Source organism: Eublepharis macularius, chromosome 17, assembly GCF_028583425.1.
Source record: "Eublepharis macularius isolate TG4126 chromosome 17, MPM_Emac_v1.0, whole genome shotgun sequence".
NCBI lineage: Eukaryota > Metazoa > Chordata > Lepidosauria > Squamata > Eublepharidae > Eublepharis > Eublepharis macularius.
In genome coordinates this window covers 3,688,358-3,711,694 of record NC_072806.1, presented here as the reverse complement: position 1 = coordinate 3,711,694, position 23,337 = coordinate 3,688,358, and the positions used below count along the sequence as shown (strand labels likewise).

At 46.5% G+C, this 23,337-nt stretch overlaps 1 protein-coding gene across 1 annotated transcript in view; it reads right to left on the bottom strand.

Annotated features, from left to right (window-relative positions):
• Positions 1-23,337, bottom strand: part of ACAP3 (ArfGAP with coiled-coil, ankyrin repeat and PH domains 3) — a 159,771-nt gene that overhangs the window by 13,946 nt on the left and 122,488 nt on the right. The window contains exons 12-25 of the mRNA XM_055001930.1: positions 22,763-22,814; positions 19,744-19,844; positions 19,285-19,396; positions 17,122-17,330; positions 16,018-16,087; positions 15,570-15,664; positions 14,114-14,328; positions 10,920-11,024; positions 10,400-10,501; positions 7,241-7,333; positions 6,590-6,810; positions 6,068-6,177; positions 5,526-5,636; positions 3,644-3,705 (exon numbers count right to left, since the gene is read on the bottom strand). Coding sequence (XP_054857905.1) covers positions 3,644-3,705; positions 5,526-5,636; positions 6,068-6,177; positions 6,590-6,810; positions 7,241-7,333; positions 10,400-10,501; positions 10,920-11,024; positions 14,114-14,328; positions 15,570-15,664; positions 16,018-16,087; positions 17,122-17,330; positions 19,285-19,396; positions 19,744-19,844; positions 22,763-22,814 — 1,658 coding nt within the window. The remainder of the gene's footprint in view (positions 1-3,643; positions 3,706-5,525; positions 5,637-6,067; positions 6,178-6,589; positions 6,811-7,240; positions 7,334-10,399; positions 10,502-10,919; positions 11,025-14,113; positions 14,329-15,569; positions 15,665-16,017; positions 16,088-17,121; positions 17,331-19,284; positions 19,397-19,743; positions 19,845-22,762; positions 22,815-23,337) is intronic.

The window sequence follows — 23,337 nt, the reverse complement described above, 5'->3', positions numbered from 1 at the left end:
CTCCCCTTCCAAGCCTTTCTCCAGAGATTTTTCTTTTCCATAGCCATTGTTACAAGACTCTGAAAAGACACTCTTACCACTACACATTGCAATGTTATGTGTGCACCGCTTGCTGTTACTTTCTGAGCTGCCTAAAATCTACTGAGATAAGGGCTGATACTGGTAATTTTAAATAAAGAACTAACTTGGGGGGGGTGGGGAAAGGAATGAGAAGACAGGGTTCCTTAACTTCTGTGTGCCCGCAACTATCGTTTTTACTTCGACTTTACACAGGGCAAAAGCTTTCTGGTGAGTCTGAAGCAAAATATTTCTTGAGTCAAACTTGGCTCAGGACTGTGCCAATTCGGGGGTGGAGGGAAATGAAGGGAAGAGAGAGAGAGCACTCAACATTGTCTACAGCCTTGCCACATATACCACCAATGGTGATGTGGCATGAAGCCAGTGGGTCTGGGAATGCAGGGCCAGGCTCATGCAAGATGACGTAAAATAGGATGAGGCCATTTCTCTGTGTATGGAGCATTGAAGAGGAGGTGCCTTTGGGGCGTGAGGAAAGGAGGTGGGGCCACATGACTACCCAATGGCCATTGGTTGGCTACGGCAGCCGGTGGGAATGACTGAAACCTGACAATTGGTAACCTCATGGTTGAGGCTGAGATGAGTTTTACACAGAAGTCAGTCCCATTTTTGTTTAATGGGACATACTTCCAAAGAAGTGTGCATAGGACTGCAGACCTAACCTACCTAGGACTGTGTTTAAGCTTCAGAAGGGAATAGGGATGCACGAGGTCAAGCCATTCCATTGGCAGGTGGTATTCAGCTTCTGGATTGGGCGGGTCAGGGGGGCTTTCTTGCCTTTGCCTGGTCAACAGAACAGCTGCTGAGTTTCAGCTCTAGTCCTCATGCGGTTCCCAGTTTGACCCCCCCATTCAAGTCTAGCAACAAACAGAAGCAACCCGAAGTTGGATCACTCCAGATCAGGATTCGGGCACGACTGCGCATAACGTCACCCTGGCCCTTGCGCCTGAATATCTATAATTGAGATAGCAAGAAAGAGGGACCCGAGACAACTGCATCTCTTGCACATACCTAACAAATCCTAGCTTTCCAGCTGGGGCATTTGGGTAGGGAGCAACCTGGACTTGAGAGAATGCAAGGGTGGAGGAGGGAAATGATTTAATCCAGCTGAGACGCCCAGTGGAATTCGCCATCCTGTATCAAGCCACTCCTCTTCTCTGCTTTGAAGGGACATCACAGGATTCTATTGCCCCACCAACATTTTGCCCGGGGTTAGCTGCCACTCTTTACCCACAAAGAAATGACCTACTTCTAAGTCTGAAGCAAATCTTGGTGTCTCTTCTGATAAAGACCATAACACCCCAAAGTTACTCGGAGAGTAAGAACGGGTCCTGCTCCAGCAGAAAGCATAATAAATAAATAACCCTCCCCACCCACCCCCACCCCATCCCCGCTCCCGAAAATCTCTAATCCCAGAATCCGAAAAATCCAGATTCGTCGAGCCCTCTGCAGTCATGCATTGGTGAGAGGGGGAAATCACGAGTCTCTGTAAAGGCGTGCATGCAAACGGTGATCCCCTTCTCCAGAAGAGTTAAATAGGAAATCCATCATTACTAGGAATATAAATCTCTTGGTGTGCTCCAGTTAATTGTTGCATTGAGCTCTGAAAGGCCGGAGGAGCGTGACCCTACAGTTCTCCCTGGGTGTGTTTTACAAAACAAAACAAAAACCCATCGCCGGCGATGAGCCCCTTGTTCCAAGCCTCACCGCTTTGGTAAGTTTAAGGATGAAGACAAGCATAATATTCAGAGAGAGATCACGGCAGGTTCAGTTACATTGCTGAATTTTGCCATTACGTGGTTTGGATATGCTCGGCTGGATTACGTCGAGCTGGGAGGGAACGCTCAGAAAATGTGAGGTGTTTCCCGGGAGATTCCCTTTGAGAAAGCTCATAAATAAAAGATCCAATTCAGAACTGAGCCAAGGGAAGTTTGCTTATCCCAGTTTGCGTGACGGACGTCTCTCGCAAGCTGACTGCAGAGTCAGTCGATGCCCTTTCCCACATTTCAGCCGGAATATCTGCCTTTTGGGGGAAAAAAATCTTAAAAGAGATGTATGACTGAATGCTGCTTCATACAAAATAATTACCTGCACGTAGAAAACTAGGCTAGAGCCTTTCCCGAGATGATTGTTTTCTATGTGCAGAGGAAATGTTTTGCATGAAGGAGGATTCAGTCCGGTGAGCTCCCAACAGCAACCCGAAGGGGACAGCCCACACACAGGTTGACCACCACAGTGAGAACTCAGCCGCAATAATTCTGCAGTAATTTTGTCTGCAGGCTTCCAACTGGTTCCGATATATTTATCCTTTACAGAGAAACATTTTAAAATGAGTGTCCGAACTGCTGGATTATGAGGGAGGTGGTCTCTGCAACGTCACAAGTGCTAGCCAGTCAGTGCTACCCTCGATTCCATTGCGTTGCAAAGTTGCAGAACTTTATATTTTTCAGAGCGTGACAGGAAAGGAATGTGTACATTTGCATTGCGCTTGAAGCTTCCAAACCAGCCCCACTGCTCGGCAAATATTATCTGTCTTCACCCTCAAAGGATTGCATCCTTATCTTGGAAGCAGCTGAGTTATGGCTTTGACCAGCTAAGCTTACCTCCCTAGTAGTTTAAAAAGGAAAAAAAAGTGAGAGGAAGCATTTGCTAGCATTAACCTGAGAGGATGTAAGTTGGGCATCCATGCCTCTCAATCCAAGAACTACAGCTCATGGGTGTACACAGCCAACAGATCCACCAGTCCCACCAAACTCCATCAGCGCCGCACTCTAAGGGGAGAGCAGGCAAACGCATTCGGCGCCAAACCACCAGGTGATTTTGGCAGTGAACTTTTTCAACCACCTCCCCAGTCCAATCAAAAGCTGACAGCCCCCAATGCTGGAAAAAGCGAGAGAGACAGAGAAGGAAGGCCACATCCGAAGATGCTTGGTTCAGTTCCCATCCTGAATTCTTTTCTATATAAATGGACCACTCTTCCCCTTCCCAACCTGCCAAACTCCTGAACTCTGAATTCTGTTTGTATGCCTGGCAAAGAAGTTCAAATTACTTTCTCAGCAGCTGGTACTGCTAACCCCCAAAGGCGTATGTGGAAACGAGGAGGGGGGGGGTGTTGTTTCTTATTCTCATGATTCGACGGTCCCTTAACCTTCGTAAACTCGCATGCTACAATTTGGATTTGAGCCCAATCCACCCCTCTCCCAAAGTGAATCTACCTGCGTGTCCAAAACAGAAGCCTTCTCTGGACCCAGATATGAAAATTTACATACATATTTATTTTAAAGGTACTCCCTCCTCCCTCTCTCTCTCTCTTTCTGGGCAGCCTCCAGCCAATCCGCTCTTAGCTATCCGAATGGAGGCCTTCCACTGGCAAATACCGCCCCGCCCCCAACACACATCTACAGTTTTTCTTCCTGGGCTCGGTCGGTATCCTTAAATCGCGACTCGAGGCAGAGGAGGCGGCAGGGTGGCGGGAGTCGTCACTAACACTCATCTATGTTAAGGCTGATGAACTCCTGTATACACTTTCGGTACTGGAGCTCTGTGGGGCTGTTGTTGGGATATTGACCTGGATGACCGAACGGGCCCTCGGCTTCACGCATCTCTTCGTTCATTCGAGCCAGACGCAACCTGCCAGAGTCAAGAAGGAAAGGTGTGGTTAGTCTGGACCGGCTGGTGGGGATAACCAGGAAAGGCTCCGGGTTCCGGGGTGGTCAGGGAAAGAGGACTTCTGACTTGCAGGTATGCACGCCATCCCACTTAGAAGCACAGAGACAGAGAAGGGCCTGCAACGTCGGCTAGCCTGCTGCTTCGTGGTAGTGGGTCAGGCATCAGTAGTGGTGGGGCCCTTCTGAAACCCTGGAAGCTGCTTGTTGATGCTGATCCCTGATGCCGAACCTGGTGCCGACAATGCTATGCATGAATCTTCTAGGCCTCTGTGGCAGCTGTATCTGGGTCTTGGGTGAGCCACAGCAGGAGGGCATAACTGCACAGCCTTGCTCTTTTCCGTTCTCCCTCTTCTCTTGCAGTGGTGGTGGGGGGAGAGTGCCCTCAAGTCATAGCTGACTTACAGCGACCCCTGGTGGGGTTTTCATGGCAAGAGACTAACAGAGGTGGTTTGCCATGTGCAATTCTGGTCTTCCTTGGAGGTCTCCCATCCAATTACTAACCAAGGCCGACCCTGCTTAGCGTCTGAGATCTGACGAGATCAGGCTCACCTGGGCTATCCAGGCCAGGGCCTTCTCTTGCAGAAGGGATAGCCAATAGGTTGCTTGCAGGCAATCTGTAACCTGCAAAAGGGCTTTGTCCTAGCTCTAACTGATGTGGCAAATCTGCACTCGGCTTGTACTGCTCCTGGCTGGAGGTGGTGGCTCAAATGACTGAATGCTCCGTCATATATAAATATAAACATTCATAAAATATCCCTCTGTGAACAGAAAACTAATATGTTAGAGAGAAGACTAGGCTAGAATTCTTCTCCCTCACATACTAGTTTTCTATGTGCAGGGACACATAGCATAGCTATGTGTGTGAAGCCATGTGGGTTCACTGCCTCAGTGAGCACCACCAAGGCTACGTGTGTGTTAAAAATAACAACAACAACAATAATAGATTTAGACTCTGCTCAGGATTCTGCTCCCAGATTTCCAGCTTGATGTCCAGGGGTGGCAAGAGGCCAGTGAAGACACCCACATCACAGCTTATCTAACAACCCATGTTTTACAGGGTCCCAAGGCAGAGACGCTTGGATGCTTGTGCAATTTTGGTTGTTGTACTGAAATGCGTAAACCTTCTTCCCATAAATTTATTTAGATGTTCCATACAAACAGGATGCTCCAGATTTGCTATGATATTTCATGATGGTTAAAATTTGGTAGCAACTCAGTGAGGCTTAAGAATTTGGTCACTTCTGCTGTGGCTGAGCAAAAATGACTAAGTGTGAACACATGAAGCTGCCTTATACCGAATCAGAGCCTTGGTCCCTCAAGGTCAGTATTGTTTATTCAGATTGGCAGCAGCTCTCCAGGGTCACTACAGAGGTTTTTCACATCAGCTACTCCCTGTATCCTTGTAACTGGAGATGGCAGGAATTGAACCTCAGACCTTCTGCGTGCCAAGCAGTTGCTCTACCACTGAGTGTGTGGGGGGGTGCACTTCAGGTTTCCAATTTGGGGTTTTAATCCGAATCGGGCCCGATTTGGGTAGATTCGGTATTTCCGAATCAGCCCCAGCATTGCTGAGCCATTTCGGAAATACCGAAGCAAAGCTTTCCAAAAGCTTCAGAGCATTTCAGAAAGCTTCGGGAAGAAGCAGGGAACCCGAATCTTTTTTGGGTGCACACCCCTACCACCATGCCATAGCAATCCTCAAAGTCTGGATCCATTAAAGGTTATAAAGATCAAAACTAGAGCATGACCACCTCCAGCCAGATAGGACCAAGATCCACTTACAAGGTAACGATGTCTGCATTAGCGGCCTGGACCGCGATGCTGAGAGGGTCCTGCCCATCCTCGTCCACTGCATGCTGGTTGGCTCCTCGCTTTAGGAACAAGCAGACTTGGCTGCCAAATGGAAAAACAATCCATATCAGAGGAAACATCATCTCATTAAGTGGAATTCAGAGTAGAATAAAATTCTAAATTCTGAAATTCAGAGCAGAACTCTGGAGTTCTGGAATTCAGAGCAGAACAAAATTCTGGCACGATAACAGAATAGAGAGGCTGAAATCCATCCAACATTAGTTATCTGTTATAAAATACCAGACAAGGGAGGGAGTCTCCTGTTTGACAGGCCAGCCGTACAGCAAATGATTCCACATAAGGAAGCAAGCCAATCTGCGCGGTACACAGGTGGACTGGTATCAGCCATATTTGTGTTACACCAGAGGTGGGAAAGGCAGATGTCCTTGTCTGTATATGGGGTTGGCCCTTTACTTTCCCCTCTTTCCATGGCCTTATTTACTCCTCACCAGGATGTACAGTGAGTGACTTACCCAGTGTGGCCCAAATATGTTGCATGATGCAGAGGTGCACGCCCTCGGATATCTCTTTGGTTAACATCCGCTCCATTCTGAAGCAAGAATTCGCAAGCTATCAAGGAGCCCTATTGGAGATGAAGGGAGAAATCAGACATCATTCTGGGCATATCTACTGACTCAAACAGGTTTTGTGCCACTCTTTGTCCCCCAAGAGACCCTGGAAACTGTAGTTCTATAAGGGAAGGCATCGGCTATCTCTCAGCATCCTCACCGAACTACAATTCTTTGGGGGAATTCAGAGTACTTATTAAACAGGTAAAAAGAAAGCGATATAAAGTTGTTGCTTAGATATGCTCTGTTTTTTGTCCTAGAGACATTATTAACGAAAAAAGCCTCAAAGAGAGCAGAGATCTCTCTTAGCATATGCTGTAAAGCATCATGCATACTGATAGGGCAACGGCAGCAACAACCACAACAATAATCACATGCCACAGTACACTCAGATCTGGCTTTTATATAACTACAGAGATTTCCTACCCCCATGACAGCTTGGATCAACGGGGTTTTGTTCTCGTCTTCATCATTCACCCAGTTGACATCGGCGCCATGGGCTAGTGCCTCCGCCATGACAGGCAGGTTCCTGGCCCGTGCCGCCTTGTAAGCCAGTAAGCCGGGGTGCAGCTCCCGCAAGTCCTCCAGGTCGGAGGCCTCTTGCTCTATTTCGGCCTCTCCACTGGACTCTTCTGACACCTCGCATTCTGTGGGGATGGGAGCGGAGGAAGAAAAGATTGAGATAAGATGTTGGTATGGATGATATACGAAGCTTGGACACTTGGGCCGATTCTGCACGGCTTACCTGAAGCCGGGACGTTGTGGAACATGCTGGAAAAAACACGGAAGATCACGTTTTCTCACACGACATCGCGCAAAACTCTCACGAGAAAACGCAATCTTCCGCATTTTTTCCAGCATGTTCCGCAACGTCCCGGCTTCAGGTAAGCCGTGCGGAATCGGCCCTGGTTGCATGAGAGGCAGTGGAGCAAATGCTTCGCAGGCAGAATATTGCATGCCCTGCCCTGGTATCTCCAGTTCCAGGGTCTCATGCCTTTCTTTCCCCAGGGCCCTGGATATCAACCGCCAGTGCTGACAATGCTCAGCCAGACAAACTGATGCAATCTATGCATCTACCTTCCTCCGTGACGCTGTCCACTACCGAGCCAAACACAAGGACATCGGTGCTACCGTCTGTGCTGCCACCGAGCCCGCTGTCGCTGCTCAGACCTGCGGGGCCAACAGGAGACAAACCAAGTGCATTTTAATATGTGGATACTGAGACGTTCCCATCTGTCCACCCCCCTCCCCTGCGAACACATGAAAATACAGCTACACCACCTGCTGGGGGAAATCAGCATTGCCTCTCTCCTAGGAAACAACCACTTATGAAATCAGAAAGGAGTCTCAGAGCTAAACTACACGAAATGTATTACACGAGGACGCTCAAGCGAAGGGAGACGCAATGTTAATCGAGACACGCAGTTTGAATTTCACCTCTCTCTACAGAGCCTGCAAAGATCGCTTCTCAGAGGGTTTGTTAATAATTGACAGAGCCTTCGGAGAGGCAGAGAGAAAATTAACAAACCCTCTGAGGAGCGATCTTTGCCAGCTCTGTAGAGAGAGGTGAAATTCAAACTACGCTTCCAGGCTAACATTCACTTGAGCATCCTCGTGTAATTTGTCTCGTGTAGTTTTGCTCTGAGATTAACTAAACAGTGAAGGTATCCTATCCCAGGCTCTTTGAAACATGGTTATGATGTCATAAGGGAAAATCCAATATTTCTTTGTCTTCCCTGGTTTCTAGAGAGGCTATGCAGTGTATGCTTTGAGCCAGAAAGTATTGGATGCATCAACTTTCAATTCAGCCTTAAAGCATCAGGAGATTATAGAGAGAGATGCCCAAAGCCAAACAGGGTAAAGTGACATGGCCAAAGACATAGCTACAGGTCAGTGGCTTCAACTTTCCCTGGAGTGTGTGTGTGTGTGTAACGCAACGTATTCGACAGCTTATCAATATGCAAACAACACAGAATGAACAGATGTCATTTCCATGCTTCACCCTTCAGGGTTGCTCTCCTGACACCGAGGCATTGTTGTTTTTTTCCTTGCCAATTTGAGTATTTCTCTAATGCTCTCTGTGCCCTTTTGGGAGGCTCATTTGGAATTGTCCCTCCGCTCCACTGCTGCAGGGTTTTCAGTTTAGGTTCCAAAAAGCCACTTAAAACATGTCCACCGGGATTTTTGAGCACCAAACACCTCCTCCCTCCCTCCTTCGCTCCTCATGCCATAATATTATTTGGTTTAGAACATTTCCTGAGTCTATAACACACCGTACAGGACTGCTGTTCAAGAAACACAAACCCATCAGGCACAAACTAATACGGTCCTTTCATTGCCGTCCTCTGAATTTTCCAACTTGCTCGTTTTTTGCGGGGATTAAAGAATGTAAAAATGACCCTGGTGGACCAGGCAAAAAGGTCCCATCCTGTTTCCAACCAGATACCTCTGGGGAGTCCAAAAGTAGAGCAGGTGTATGCCCATCATCCTTTAACAAGATCAGATTACCCCTCCCTGACCAACACCATTCTTGCTGTTGAGTGTGCATGCATGAACTAGCATAACGCATGTGCTTTAAGGCACAAGAACAGCCCTGCTGGATTAATAAAAGGTCCATGTATTCCTGCATCGTGGTGCCACCAGTGGCCACCTAGATGCCCCCAGCGAGCCCACCAGCAGAACAGGAAGACAAAAAAGTGCTACGCTATCATTTGCCCCCCTCTCATATTCAAATATGCTGTTTACAAACATGGGGGTTCAATTCTTAGCAAATAGTTAAGAGATGCTGGCTGCAATGACCCCCAATATTAATCCTTTTACGAACCTAATAACAAAGTTGCTGCATCTGACCGCAGCACCACAAATTCCAGCATCCACGTGTTCCACAAGCAGGTCAGAAAGGTAACCAACCTTCCCAGGCTGCGTGTCCCAAGCAAGCTACACTACCACTGAATGTGGAGGTTCCATTCAGTTATCGATGCTACTTGCTGCCGACAGATATATTTGCTGTAAGTGTATCTCCTCCGTTGTAAGAACAAAATAATCGTCTTGCTGGTTGAAACTGAGGGACTAACTAGCCCCAGAAAGTGGTTGCTAAAAGAAGACAGTAAGTCTTCTTCTTGGAACTCATCATAAGCAGGATTTCAAGGGGATGGCTGTTCCGTGTAGTATGTTCCTAATAGCAGGTCAAAAACACCAAATCACATTCTGGCCTTTACTGTTAGTGCACATGTAGGAGGTAACATCATGTGCTGTGGCATAAGAACATAAGAAAAGCTCTAATCGATCAGATGAAAGGTCCATTTAGTCTAGTTTGGTATAGCGCTTAAGAGCGGCAGGACTCTAATCTGGAGAACTGGGTTTGATTCCCCACTCCTCCGCTTGAAGCCAGCTGGGTGACCTCAGGTCAGTCACAGCTTTTTCAGAGCTCTCTCAACCCTACCCACCTCACAGGGTGTTTGTTGTGGGGATAATAATAACACACTTTGTAAACGGCTCTGAGTGGGCGTTAAGTTGTCCTGAAGGGTGGTGTACTAGGCCTGACTGATTGGAAAGGATAAACTAAATAAGTAAGGGTTTGTTATAACTTCCCAAGTTTTCAGCCAGAGCCAGTTTTGTCTTGCTTATCTGACTTGCTTGCATGTCAAGGACAAAGGTGATAAAAGTCTCCAGCTCTTCAATAGTTTTATTTCAGTATAAAGAGGAGAGCCTCATCGGGTGCAGCTGCCTCTACGCCGCCCAGGGTGTTGCAGGGCTTTTTTTCAGCAGGAACGCGGGGGAACAGAGTTCCGGAACCTCTAGAAAATGGTCACATGGCTGGTGGCCCCGCCCCCTGATCTCCAGACCGAGGGGAGTTGAGATTGCCCTCCGCGCCGCTCAGCGGCGCGGAAGGCAATCTCAACTCCCCTCTGTCTGGAGATCAGGGGGCGGGGCCACCAGCCATGTGACCATTTTCTCTGAGGGCAACCCACTGAGTTCCACCACCTCTTTCCCCAGAAAAAAAGCCCTGGGGTGGTGTATAAATCGAATGTTGTTGTTAGTTTTGAACAGCAGCCAGTGAAATGCTTCTGGAACAACTTTGAGCTGGGCATGAAGGCTGTTTGTCCTCAGCCTCTGGAACTTACAGGTAAACTGCCTTTGAACATGGAAGTTCGACTTAGTACAGCTAATAGCTACACATCGAGGTGGCCATGATGAGTCTCTTGCCAACGCTCTGCTGCTAAGGCATCCCCTTACCTCCGTCCAGGAGGAACGGTGAACCGCTCCTCCCCGGACCATTGCCACTGTCACTCCAGGGGCCGGCTGCCAGGGGTTGCTGCATAGAGATGTGGTTGCCACCTAAGAGGAAGGTGGACGGAATGTGAGGGGAGGTCATTGTCACAAGCACATTTTTTAAAAAAGAAAAGAAGAAGAAGAAAAATGCCGCGATCAGCATCTCGTCTTTCTTTAAAGGGCCAAAAGAAGGAAAAAGAAAAGTTGGCCAATTGCAAAGGTTTGGCGAGAAACGGGAGGGGGTGGAGGAAAAAAGAAGCCCCGGCCACCAGACTAGAAAACACCACCCAAAAATGATAAAGGTGCAATGAAGAAAAAATAAAAGGCTTGAGGTTTGTGAAAACTAACTAGTTCTTTCTCTCTCTCTCTCTCTGTCATTGTGTGCAATAGCTCTCACTGTTGCAGCTCAAAGCACATGCCCTAAAAGAGGCAGAAAGAAAAGACTTCACTGGTGCAAAGCAGTTAATAGCTTCGCTTTACTTACTGCGTGGCCCGGAACCAGCGCCGGTGTCGAAGTACGAGAAAAGGGAGTCCAGCTCGTCAGGGCAGAAGAGGGAATCTCGCCGGAACTTCCTCTCCAGGGTAGCGGCTGTTTGCAAACAGAAACACTTTAAAAGGGGGGAAATGCAAGGGGTGTCAGAAGAACCGAGTGAGTGAACTTTTCCCTTGTTTGCTTCTTTTGGTATCCCTATATATTGTTAGCAGTTTTGGTTCCTGGCAGGCCCTCTCTCCACTTGGGCTCTTGGGAGGCGGCATAGAAATGTGCCAAAGAAATAAATTCATGGCCAGTTTTGTGCATTTCATTTATACTGTGTACAAACGTTTTCAAATAAGAAATGTATATGGTAATTACGCATACAATGTATGTCATGTATAGCTTATGTGTAACGCCAATTTATTGACTCATAAATAACATTGAAAAATTATGTGCTTGACGGAGAACAGCGTGGCTTCAATTAGTAGAAAGGAAAAGCAAAACGGGGACTTTTGAGCCACAACTGCAGGGATGAGAACTTCAAAGCCATAAAAGCATTCTTTCTTTTAGCCCAGCAGCAACCCACAAACTGCACAAAGCGAGGAGGGGAGAGCTGCTTGCAGGTTGATTTGGAATTGGCTCAGCGTTTGTGAGCTTTCTTGGCAAATGTTTGGAAAAGAGTTCTGTCCAAGCTCGGTCTGTTGCACACGTCTGCTGATGCTGGCACATGTATGCTCCTGGTCACGCTTCCTCTTGGAAATTATAATTTGGTTTGATAGCCACATGGGAGGCCTGGACAGCCCAAGGTTTCTTTGTTCAAGCACTATTTTTTATTACACCCTTTTACAAAGATGACATAGTTTTATAGCAGCTTGGAGTTTCATTAAGGTAATGGTTTAATATTAAATGACTTCTGCACCTGCAAAAGGGCTGGTTTTAGATACCCAATTAGCCAAAAACTGATTGAGCGCGCACCACATTTCATATTACATTCCAAAATGGAAAAGAATTACTTGGGTAAAAATAAAGGAGAGCAAATTTCCACCATTCCTTTCTCTATTGTGCTACATTTTCCAAAATTTCTCTCTTAATTCTCGTTTAACTCAGAGAATATTTAAAATTAACTGAAATTGCAGCATGCCGAGTTTTCTGACAGCATTCAGAAGTTCATTTGTACCCTTCCCTGAATATACACACACTGATAAAACACTGTGCAACCCCACCTCCCTTGACTTTGTTGTGCAAGATTTGTTTTGTGCAATGTTTTGCTGATGGTATACATGTACATTGGTACAACATCACACATACACAATTTTGATGCAACTATAGCACAGGCATCAACACTGCGGGGTTCGGCCTTACAAAGAAGAACAAAAAAAAATTCCCAAGTCATTTGTCCCATTTGGGAAACAAGGCTAAGAAGAGGAAAATATTGGAAGCATTCCTAAGGACATGGCACTCGATTTGTAACTCTACCAGTTTTTACAAGGGAAACAGATTTATATACCAACCAGGTAATTATTAATTTTGGCACCATCACAAGTAGGAGAAGATAAAGTCCACATGGCCAGAAAAATCACCTGCCCCAACAAACACTGTGCTCTGTGGCTCTCCTTGTCCACTAAGCCATCTGTTGTTGGAATATGAAGTAGTGACTCTCTCACCACCCACTTACTAGGAACGTGTGTCATATCCCTGCAGAAATGTCAATCTTCTTCTTAAAACATATTTCTTCCCTCAAAATGCGTTGGATATTTCTACCACATTGAGACACCCAAGTTAAAATGTGATATTTTTGTTTAAGCTCAATTCCAATAGCAACTCTTACTTTACAGGTTTTACCAACGTTGCTCTTGTCATGGAAAGCTCTACACCGGCCTAAAATTCCCAACAGGATATTAGGCATGTGTGATCTGCCCTTTGTTGCGACTTTCCTTTTTTCAAATGTTTTCATTGTGAGTTTTCATATCACCCATTTTCTTTGCTATCATTCCTAATTCATTTGTTTACTTTTTGGTGCAAAACCAGATATCCGTTTTAACAGTAGTATTTGTCTGTTTTCATTGGCAGACAAATGCAGTTGCATTGCAAGAGGAGAAAACTCGCATAAAAAATCCAGAATTTTCAAATCAAAACTGTGGCTGTTTCCACACTACTTACCTTTATCTGGAACACCGCGGAACGTCGCGGAAAAACCGTGGAAGATAGCATCTTCTCGTGCGAGTTTTGCACAATGTTGCGCAAAACTCATGCAACATCGTGCAAAACTCGCACGAGAAGATGCTATCTTCCACGTCTTTTTGGCGACGTTCTGCAGCGTTCCAGATGAAGGTAAGTAGTGTGGAAACGGCCTGTGTGTACAACATTCAGCAACATCTCTATAGGTTATCCAGCACTAATAGAGATAATGATACTCACAGTACAGCTTGACCAAGGGTTGATGTACACAATACGTGAAACGCGAGTCGGGTTGTGGGTTCCCCCAACTTGACTTGCATTTCATGCCCGACCCAGGAGTCACTTTAAAAACAGTGTAGGGAGGCAAACTGGCTGTGGAGCAGCGGGATTTCAACCTTTCCTCCCTTGCACCCTGGGCTGCTTTCATATCCAGTAATGAGACCTTAAGGTTCAAAGCAAAGGCGATGGGGGCATCGGGGAGAATTATTGAGGCTGATAGTATTCCGCTGTTCATTTTTGTCTGCTTAATTTGGTATGTAATCCTCCTTGGAGAGTGGTGACTGAAAGTGGGGGGGTGAGTATGGTGATGGAAAGTGCCATCAAGTCACAGCCAACTGTAGGGTTTTCAAGGCCAGAGACAAACAGAAGTGGGTTTGCGATTCCTTGCCTTTGCTTAGTGACCCTGGACTTGCTTGGTGGCCTCCCTTCCAAGTGCTAACAGGGCCAACCCTGCTTAGCTTTGGAGATCTCATGAGACTGGGCTAGTCCCGGCAATCCAAGTTAGGGCATAGGGAGAGTAATACGTCTTTTAAATAAAGGCAAAAATAAATAAATCCATGCAATTGTTTCCTATTCCCCATAGACCTCCCCCTGACACACACTATAATCTTCTCTAAGCTTCCTATGTTCATTCTTTCTGTAGCAGTTACCATACGGAATCCCTTGTGTTCTAGCACCATTCCATGAGCCAGCCCTTGGACTTCCAAGAGGGAGGAGAAGGGAGAGGGCAAGCAGAGATTCCCCACCGGAAGAGTGTGCTGCCGGCGATGCGTTTCCTGCCTCATGCCGGTACTTCCTACGCGCAGTGGGTGCTTTCGTGGAACTGTTGCGCCTCTGGCACTTCTTCACACTCCAACGCCGGGGCTTCCTTTCATTCTCGGCCAGGGTCTCCCCGCTGGGCAACTTCTTCAAGAACTTTTTCTCAACGTATTTGACTTTGATCCATGCTTCTTTGTCTTGCCTGGGGAAGGAACACTGAAGTTAAACATACCCATCTCCCATCTGCCCTCCAAAGGGGACAGACCCGTTTCTCTCTTTGTAATGCCTCTAAAACATTTCAAGGCCAAGCAGGGGCTTTGCACAACTACACACCAGAGAACCATAGGTCACGGCAGAGCACCTGCTTTGCAGGTCAGACATCTGGGTGTCTCCAGTCAAAAGTGAGGCTGAAAAATGACTTCCGCTTGAGATCTCAGTGAGCCACTGCCTTCTGAGCAGCCCGAACTGGTCTCTGAGGAGGTTAGACCGCTATCAGCAGAAGGCAGCTGTATCAGTCCGTAAGGGAAGGTGCTTAGCTCCGTAGTAGTACATCTGCTTTGTGTGAAGGAGAACCTAAGTTCAAGCCCCCCAATGGAAGAATCTCAGAGAGGGAGCATTAGGAAAGACCCTCCTCACCCAGATGTTAGAGGGCAGAGATAGGTCAGCTGATAGAAGTAGAGGCAGAAGGATGAGGGTGTTGGCGGAGGGAAGAGAGGAGTGTTCCTATATGGAAAATCAAGAGGTGTTTCAAGAGGTCTGTCACAGACAGGAATAATTCCATCTCTTCCTCTCCTGGGGAACATCTCCTGGTGGGATGCTGTGGCTAGCGGCAGTTGGAATTTGTTAAGACAGCAAGGGAGGGAGCTGCTGAAGGGGAGCAGTAGATATTAGCTAGCTGCTGACACCTGTTAATTTAGATTATAACCATCCACTATTATGAGAGTGTGGGGTTATAACGCACCTCTGAGCAACAATATATCCGTGTGTTTTAAATCACTCCCTCCTGTGTTAAACATCTTGTAAATAAAAGTTATTCTGGTTTCTGGTTTCAACCCAGCTGGCTTGAAGTTGCTGGCGGAGGGGAAATACACACACACAAACATCAAGCATTCCGGTCATGACGAAGGGGCCTAATTTAACGAAATGGTGGCAGTGTGTAGAGCGCCCTTTCCCCAGTAGCCCTGGGAGGTAGCTGGGTGAGGTGTAGTGAATATAGGGAGCTGGTGGAGCCTGTGGGAAGAGGAGAGAGAGGACCCGGTGTGGATTTGGGTCAGGGCTCTCTACTTGATATAGAAGTTAGACGGGTGGTGTGTTGTGCCTGGCCTTAACTGCCTGTGAAGCCCCAAAGCCGCATAGGGAGGTTTATGGTGAGTGGCAGTGTGAAAGGGGGACGCCAGGTCTTTCTAGGGATGGAATGAGGGGCTAAAGTGGGCTGAACCACACCGTGAGCTGCCTGCGGTGGGCTTCTTGAGTCCCATCTCTTCACACTGTGCCTCGTAAATCTGATTCATGGTGGCGTTCCCCAACTCGCACATCAGCTGTAAGCAAAAAAGGCAAACGATAATAATAATAACAAAAGTAGTAGTAATAGTAATAATAATAATAGTAACAACAACACCATTCGATTTATATACCGCCCTTCAGGACAATTTAACACCCACTCCTTAACTCCAAAAGGGTTAGGAGGCCAAAAACCCTCCCAAGTCCTTCATTAGACACGCTTGTACCCAGGCAAATTTTAACATCATCCTTTCTCTTTTCAGTTGAAGATCTAACTGGACCGTCCCTCCATTTGGGCTCAAAAGCGATGTCTGCTCATCTACAGCCCTGTACATGCTGCCCTATCTCTAGCCCCCCACCCCAGTTTTAATTCAGCAAATGTAGGATTTACCTTTAGTAATTCTGGCTCCCAGGAATCCAGTGTGAGGGACCGCACTTTAGAGCAGTGAACTCCCAGACTCCTACCGGAGATGGGGGAGAATAGAGAGTAGAGAGTGATTACGTGCAGTAGCAATTGGATTGAATGCATGTAACGCCTTTGAAGGATTTTTGCACATGCACAGAGTCCAGTATGCATAATTCATCCCCATAACTTATTTGAGAGCTTCCCAGTACTGCCCTGTACTGAAAACAGAATGGTCTGTTCCAACAGGCTGATTCTTACATGCTTATCTATCTCACATCCCTCCCTTCTTCCATGGAGCTCAGGACACTGGATATGGATCTCCTCCCTTCCCGCATTTCATCGCTGTAACACCCCCTTGAGGTAGGTGCCTGGCCCCAAATCAGCCCGCGACCTTCACGGCTGACTGGAGGATTTGGTCTCCTCTGATGCTCTAACCACTTCACATCATTGCCTTTAGTGCGCTTGTGTGATGATAAGCCGCATCCACATATTAACAGCAAGAATGGAGACTGGTCCGACCTAGCTGGAGGATGGGGAAAGACAATTGGGGGGAAGCCCACCCTCTTCAGGCCTGCTTCTGAGCTTGGAGACCGCGCACTGAATGAGAGGGGTCTTTGTTCCATCAATCTATCGTATTTTTTATCTCACCCTTCCTCTGGGAAGCTCAGGGCAGTGTACCTGGGATCTCCTCTCCTCCGTTCGATTCTCACAACAGCCCTGTGAGGTAGGTCAGGATGAGCGATAACGACTGGCCCAAAGTCACAAGTGGGCTTCATGGCTAAGCAAGCTTCCCCAATCTTAGACCAAGACTCTAACCACTACACATCACAGCTCTGATGTAGCCAGGCTCTTCTCCTGTGCTTATGCTTTAGTGCATATGGGCCACGGTATCTCATGCATGCATACGAAATTGGAAGAATGATGTGATCGGATCTTGCTAAAGGATGCTGGAGGCAGGTAACAGAGAAGCCCGATCACCTTCTTGCCCTGCCTGTGAGCTCCCAAAGACAACTGGATCTGGAAACAGAAAGTCAGGCCTGTTGGTGGCCTGATCGTCAGACCTCCCCCTAGCGCGCATGCGTGCAGTACCTGTGTATCCCTGAGCACTCAATGCATAGTAAGATGCCCAAGTTGATGCTCGCCCACCGGGGATCAGCCTGCCCACAATCACAACACTGGTCGTTGCCCGGGATGCTCTGCACCCTCTGCAGAATGGTCTCGCCCTTGGCGCTACGATCCCGCGAGTCAGTAGCAGAGTCGATGCTGCTAGTGGAAGGGGAGGCAGTTCGGTCCAGTCTCTGCAGGGAAAGAGGCAGCAGAAGGTTTTCACTCATGCATTGCAGAAAACGATAATTGTTTCGCATGTGAAGCAGCATTGCTAACAACCTAGAGAGAAGCTGCCCTGCCCTTGCAACGGAAGCTTTAGGTAGAAGCAAGAAGCAAGATCTAAACGGGATTTTTAAAATTTAAAACAATGGAGTTGCATAGATTAGCTATCCCCTTCATCAGAATTTCATACATATTTTTAAAGACTATCCTGTTTATTGGCCAGAGGCTTTTGAAAAGGCTTCCAATAAAAAGCAAACATAACACAATATATATAATCAAACCTATACGGAAATTTTGCTTTTAAGAGTCATGTACATAGATCTTTTTGAATTTTTAAAGAAGTTAAATTGTTTTTTTTCTCCTTTTTATATTTTATTCTTATTTTATTTCAGATTAGACAAACAAAATATAGACTACATTATGGAATAGCAGTTACAAAAATCAATTGTTAAACCAAGTGTCTTTTGCCAATGGGTCAAAAAGGGCTGCACGCATTTAAAAAATGGTCTTGCGTCCCTAAGTTCAGGTAGCCTAGATAGTTTTAGCAAATTTTAAACTTTCTGAAGCCATGTTTTGATATTCAAAGTTTTAGTGTGTGACCTCCTTACACACTGCCCCCACCAAAAACTTCCCTGTACAGGTTTGGGCTTCACAGGCAATTAAAGGCAGCCAAAATACACCACCTGTCTAGATTCTAATTTTTCAGGTAGAGAGCCCTGAACCAAATCTACATTGAGTTCTCTCTCCTCTTTTCCCAATATAACAGTGTCATCAGCCAACTTTCTCTGCTGTTCTTCTCCACCAAAACCTAATTTCTTCCCCCAACTGCCTTAATGAATTCCAACTGACACTAACTCCCAGCATTCTGCCAGCTCTGATTGGCCGTTCTCTGGGAGAGATGAAGCTGGAACTGGTGCTGTCTATCACACAGAGTTTTTCTAATTCTTTGCCATTATTAAACTTTCAGGATTTTAATTGGAATGTTGTCCAGAACAGTCTCAAATATAAAAGATTTTAGGTAGCAACATCATCTTGAAGCTTTCTGTCTTCCCCATGCATGATAGAGGTAACCTACCTTTTTTTAAAAAATCCTTTTTTGATTTTTACATAATTATTTTTAAATAAATTTATTAAATTTGAGGATGTATGTGTATTATGTTCCGTCCAGTTACTTCCTACCTATGGTGAACCTCTGAATGAAAGACCTCCAAAACGTCCTATCGTTAACAGACTTGCTCAGATCTTGCAAACTAGAGGTCATGGCTTCCTTTATTGAATCAATCCATCTCATTTTGGGTCTTCCTCTTTTACAACTGCTTTCAACTTTTCCTAGCATTATTGACTCTTCCAGAGTCTTGCCTACTCATGATGTGACCAAAGTACGATAGCCTCCGTTTTGTCATTTTCGATTCTAGAGAGAATTCAGAATTGATTTAACCTAGAATCCACTTATTTGTCTTTTTGGCCATCCATGATATTCGCAAAACTTTCCTTCAGCACCACATTTCAAACCAGAGAATAATTTACTGTTTTCCCCAAAGAACAGAAATCTGGCTTTGTCTTTTTACTCATCATTATTTAGTGCTTGTCATATGCGATACCAAACTCTACCACCAGATGGGGATATGGGATAAATCCTAGAAATCAATGCAAATCTATCTTGCTCCTGCTGTGAATTGGAAACCCTAACTGGCAGTTAAGGAAACAAATACTGAAGTGAGTATTAAGTACTGAAGGTTCAGGAGGAAAGCAGTGTACATATGAATTGTGAAACTCGGTAAGAGAACTGGGGTATTCCAAGCATGTCCCTGTTTTCATCTGTGAAATATTGGAGGGAATATGCTTCTAAAATACAAACTGGTGCTCCGTTATTTAGATGGACAGAATGGCCATGAGAGTCCCTTCCCCAGTCCCTGAACTCACCTCAATGTAGCAGCTGTCAGGACTCTCTCTATATGCAGAGGCTATGCTAGCTTGGACAGCCTGGATCCAGGCTTGGCGCAGTTTCTCTGAATCGGCCTGCAGCATGCAACTCCTGCGAGGAGAGGGACGGCATTCAACGGTTAACTGTGGAAGTGGCAAGCCAGCCTCAGTTAAGAAAAAGTGAAAAAGGAATTTAGGGGGTTACAATATCACATCATGGATGGAGTGATATGCAAAGGGATACAATAATGTGGAGCTGGACAAAGTAAAGTGCAATTGGATGAAGTAAAGTGCAACTGGATGAAAGTGCAAATGGGTGCAATAAAGTGCAATTGAACAAAGTAAAGTCCAATTGGATGAAGTATCATGCACCTGAATGGAGTAAAGTGCAAATGGATGCAGTAAAGTGCAAAAAGATATTTAATCTCGATGGACTGGAGGGAAATTCCCACTACTAACTTTGTGGGTGAGACGACTTCAAAGCAAAACCTCCTCTCTATATCTTCACAGGGCTTCACAGTACAAAGTCTGAGGTCTTCCACCACCACCGTTAGGACGTCCTGAATAAAGAACAGCAGACTGTCAGTAGAGGAGCACATAGTGAGAGTGCAAAGACACAATTGCATCAATATCTGTGCCAATATTCTCCAGTGTTGATCTTCTTCAATGTGTCAAAGCCTTTAGACAATTGTTTATATGCACTTAAGCCACTTCTCTTAAGTGCCACATCGGAGGAAAGTAGTCAGGAATCTTGGACTTGGGCAAGTCATGTCCTTTGAGCGCTACCTTCCTCATCCACGAGGCCCTGGCTGGAGAAAAGAAACTACAGAACTGCTTCCTGAGATGGTATTGTCTGGCAATTAATCTCAGGCCCTTCTGCATGCTAAACTATATGCCTAATCAGACCCTTGATCCATTTAGCTCAGTATCGTCTGTTCTGTCTGTTAGTAGCTCTCAAGGATCTCAGGTTGAGAAAGGTCTTTTCTAGCACCTGCTACTTACCCAAGAGTAGGGTTGCCAATCTCCAGGTGGGGCCTGAAGCTCTCTCGGAATGACAACTGATCTCCAGAAAACAGAGATTAATTCCCCTGGAGAAGATGACTGCTTTGGAGGGCGGACTTTATGACATTATACCCAGCTGAAGCCCCTCCCCTCCCCAGTCTCCACCCCCAAAATCTCCAGGAATTTCCCAATCCAAAGTTGGTAACCCTACCTGAGATCATTTAACTGGCATTGCTTGGAAGTGAACCTGGAAACTTCTGCAGGCAAAGTATGCCCTGCCATTGAGCCACAGCCTCACATATCCTTTCAATGTACAATGCCCTCCCCCCCCGCCCCCCCAGTTCCAATCTGAATTTCCCCCAACTTCATTACGTCTTCTCAGTTCGTGGCCAATACCGTTTCCCTGCCACCCCCAAGAGAGGGGGCATTTCCACACGTCATTAAGGTTGTGCAACACTTACGGAATGATGACATCTTTATGGCGCGATTTCTGACATCATCGCGCCATAAACACGGAATCATGATGGGGTGATGTCAGAAATCACGCCATGAAAATGGCATCATTCCGTGAGTTGTGTGTGATGTTGCGCAACGTTAACAACGTGTGGAAGCGGCCAGGGTCAGCCCTGCTTCCCAAGGCTCCAGTGGTCATGGTTTCTTCCATACCCTCAAAAGCATCACCTGCTGACGTCTGTATGCCAAAGCTCTGGTAAAGGTACCAACAGAGACAACGGCAGGCATGGTTTAGGGACCCATTGAGCTACATGGCCTGACAATCATCTACCCCAGATGGGAGATACTGGTCTGACTCCCCATTTCCCAGGGGGAGAAGAAGTGCCTGAAGGTCGTGGAGTAAGGAGAGAACCAATTATAGAGAGCCAAAGCTCAAGGAGGCTGAATCCACATTACCTCGGCGCGTCCCGGTGTTGCACTAAATGTTCGCTAAACGCCCGGAAGTATAGCGTCTTTCAAACGCGATTTCTGAATTGCGCTAGAAAGACGCTATACTTCCGGGTGTTTAGCGAACATTTAGTGCAACACTGGGACGCGCCGAGGTAATGTGGATTCAGCCGGAGGCACAAAAAGAGGTTACGATTGAAATTAAACACCTTTTGCCTGATAACAGTGAAATAAACCAGAATAGTCAAGTCCAATATCGAAGTCCCATTCACAAAGTTATATTGTGTTTTCTTATTTCTTTGATTTTCAATGTTGCCTGTAATGGAGCACACACAGTCTTTCAACCTGTAGTTAACGGAAGCCGCTTGTTCCCCTGAAGAACAGAGGCAGTGATGGCTGTTGTGGTCTTGGCATTGTAGTTCCTGACGTTTCGCCAGCAGCTGTGGCTGGCATCTTCAGAGGTGTAGCACCAAAAGACAGAGATCTCTCAGTGTCTTGGAATGGTTCTTGTGTCCCTGCAGCGTAGGAGAAAGGTTAAAGAACAGAGTAGATGTGCTTTCTTGTTCCGAAGTGTTTCCAATCTCCGGGTCTGTTGGAATGTTTCCTCCCCGTAGAGGTGTTCGATGTATTGTCGAAGGCTTTCACGGCCGGAGAACGATGGCTGTTGTGGGTTTTCCGGGCTGTATTGCCATGATCTTGGCATTGTAGTTCCTGACGTTTCGCCAGCAGCTGTGGCTGGCATCTTCAGGGGTGTAGCACCAAAAGACAGAGATCTCTCAGTGTCTGCCTTCGACAATACAACAGAGCCTTCGACAATACAACAAAGCCTTCGACAATACAACAGAGGCAGTATTTCCAACCAGATGGCTATGAGCTTCGCCAGCCCCGTCTCCTAAAACACACGATAACTTTGTGAATGGGACTTTGATATTGGACTTGACTATTCTGGTTTATTTCACTGTTACATAAAATTGTCTATTGTTATCAGGCAAAAGGTGTTTAATTTCAATTGTAACTTCTTTTTGTACCTCCTTGAGCTTTGGCTCTCTATACTTGGGTTGATCAATAGGAGGTTTCCCTCTCAGGTTTTGGAGTAAGGAGAGAACCAAGCGAATCGTGCCTTGCTGCACCCTCAGGACAACCCCAGCGCTGGCTCAGTGGCATGTGATACGCTGCGGTGACTCATCTTTGCTCCTTTCAGGCCTGCCGGCACTGAGAGGGCTAAAAAGAACGCAAAGAAATCCACCTGCTGCAGAATAGCTGCAACGGCAAGGCTGTCGCTACAATTGTGGTGAACAGTTGTTGCAGCTGGAGGTGGGAAGATGTGATGGAGGGACCTATGGACACAGTATGCTCAAGAGACCATAAAAACCTCTAGCAAGTGCTGAAAGAAAGACAAGCCAGGTTTTTCCTTCCTGGCTAATGAGACCAAGCATAGGATTTGAACCCCGTTAATTGGTTTGATCTAACGCCTCTCCCTTTCACCCCACACTGAACGGTCCCCCAACCCCTTGAACAGCAAGGCATCAGAAAAGACATCTAATCCGCTCATGTCATCCGAGGTGTCCCCGCTGACCTTTAGCTTCTTCTGGTATACCAGCTGGCTGTTCTGTATGGAGAACCACCTCCTGGGGAGGGGAGGGGCAGGGAGGGGGGAAAAGGAGAGAGAGAGAGAAAATACAAATGAATGGAAGTGAAAACTGGTAATACTGGAAGGGGGCAGGCAGCCATTTTGTCTCCTTCCAGAAAAAAAAAGAACTAGAGAAGGTTCAAAGAAGAAAAAAGGTCACCAAAATGACTGTAAAGTTTCTAGTCCACATAGAAGCCGTGGCATGTTTTCAAAATGGGCTTTTTGATATAATTTGCTGAAAGGTCAAACTTAAGAGTCTCCATGTATTGTCGAAGGCTTTCATGGCCGGAGAACGATGGTTGTTGTGGATTTTCTGGGCTGTATCGCCGTGGTCTTGGCATTGTAGTTCCTGACGTTTCGCCAGCAGCTGTGGCTGGCATCTTCAGAGGTGTAGCACCAAAAGACAGAGATCTCTCAGTGTCACAGTCTCCCTACACGAGACATCTTACACAAGTAGGATCAAGTGAAAGATCTTGCACTTGTTCTCCCATTGTGGATACACGTGCACCGCTAGGGAGACA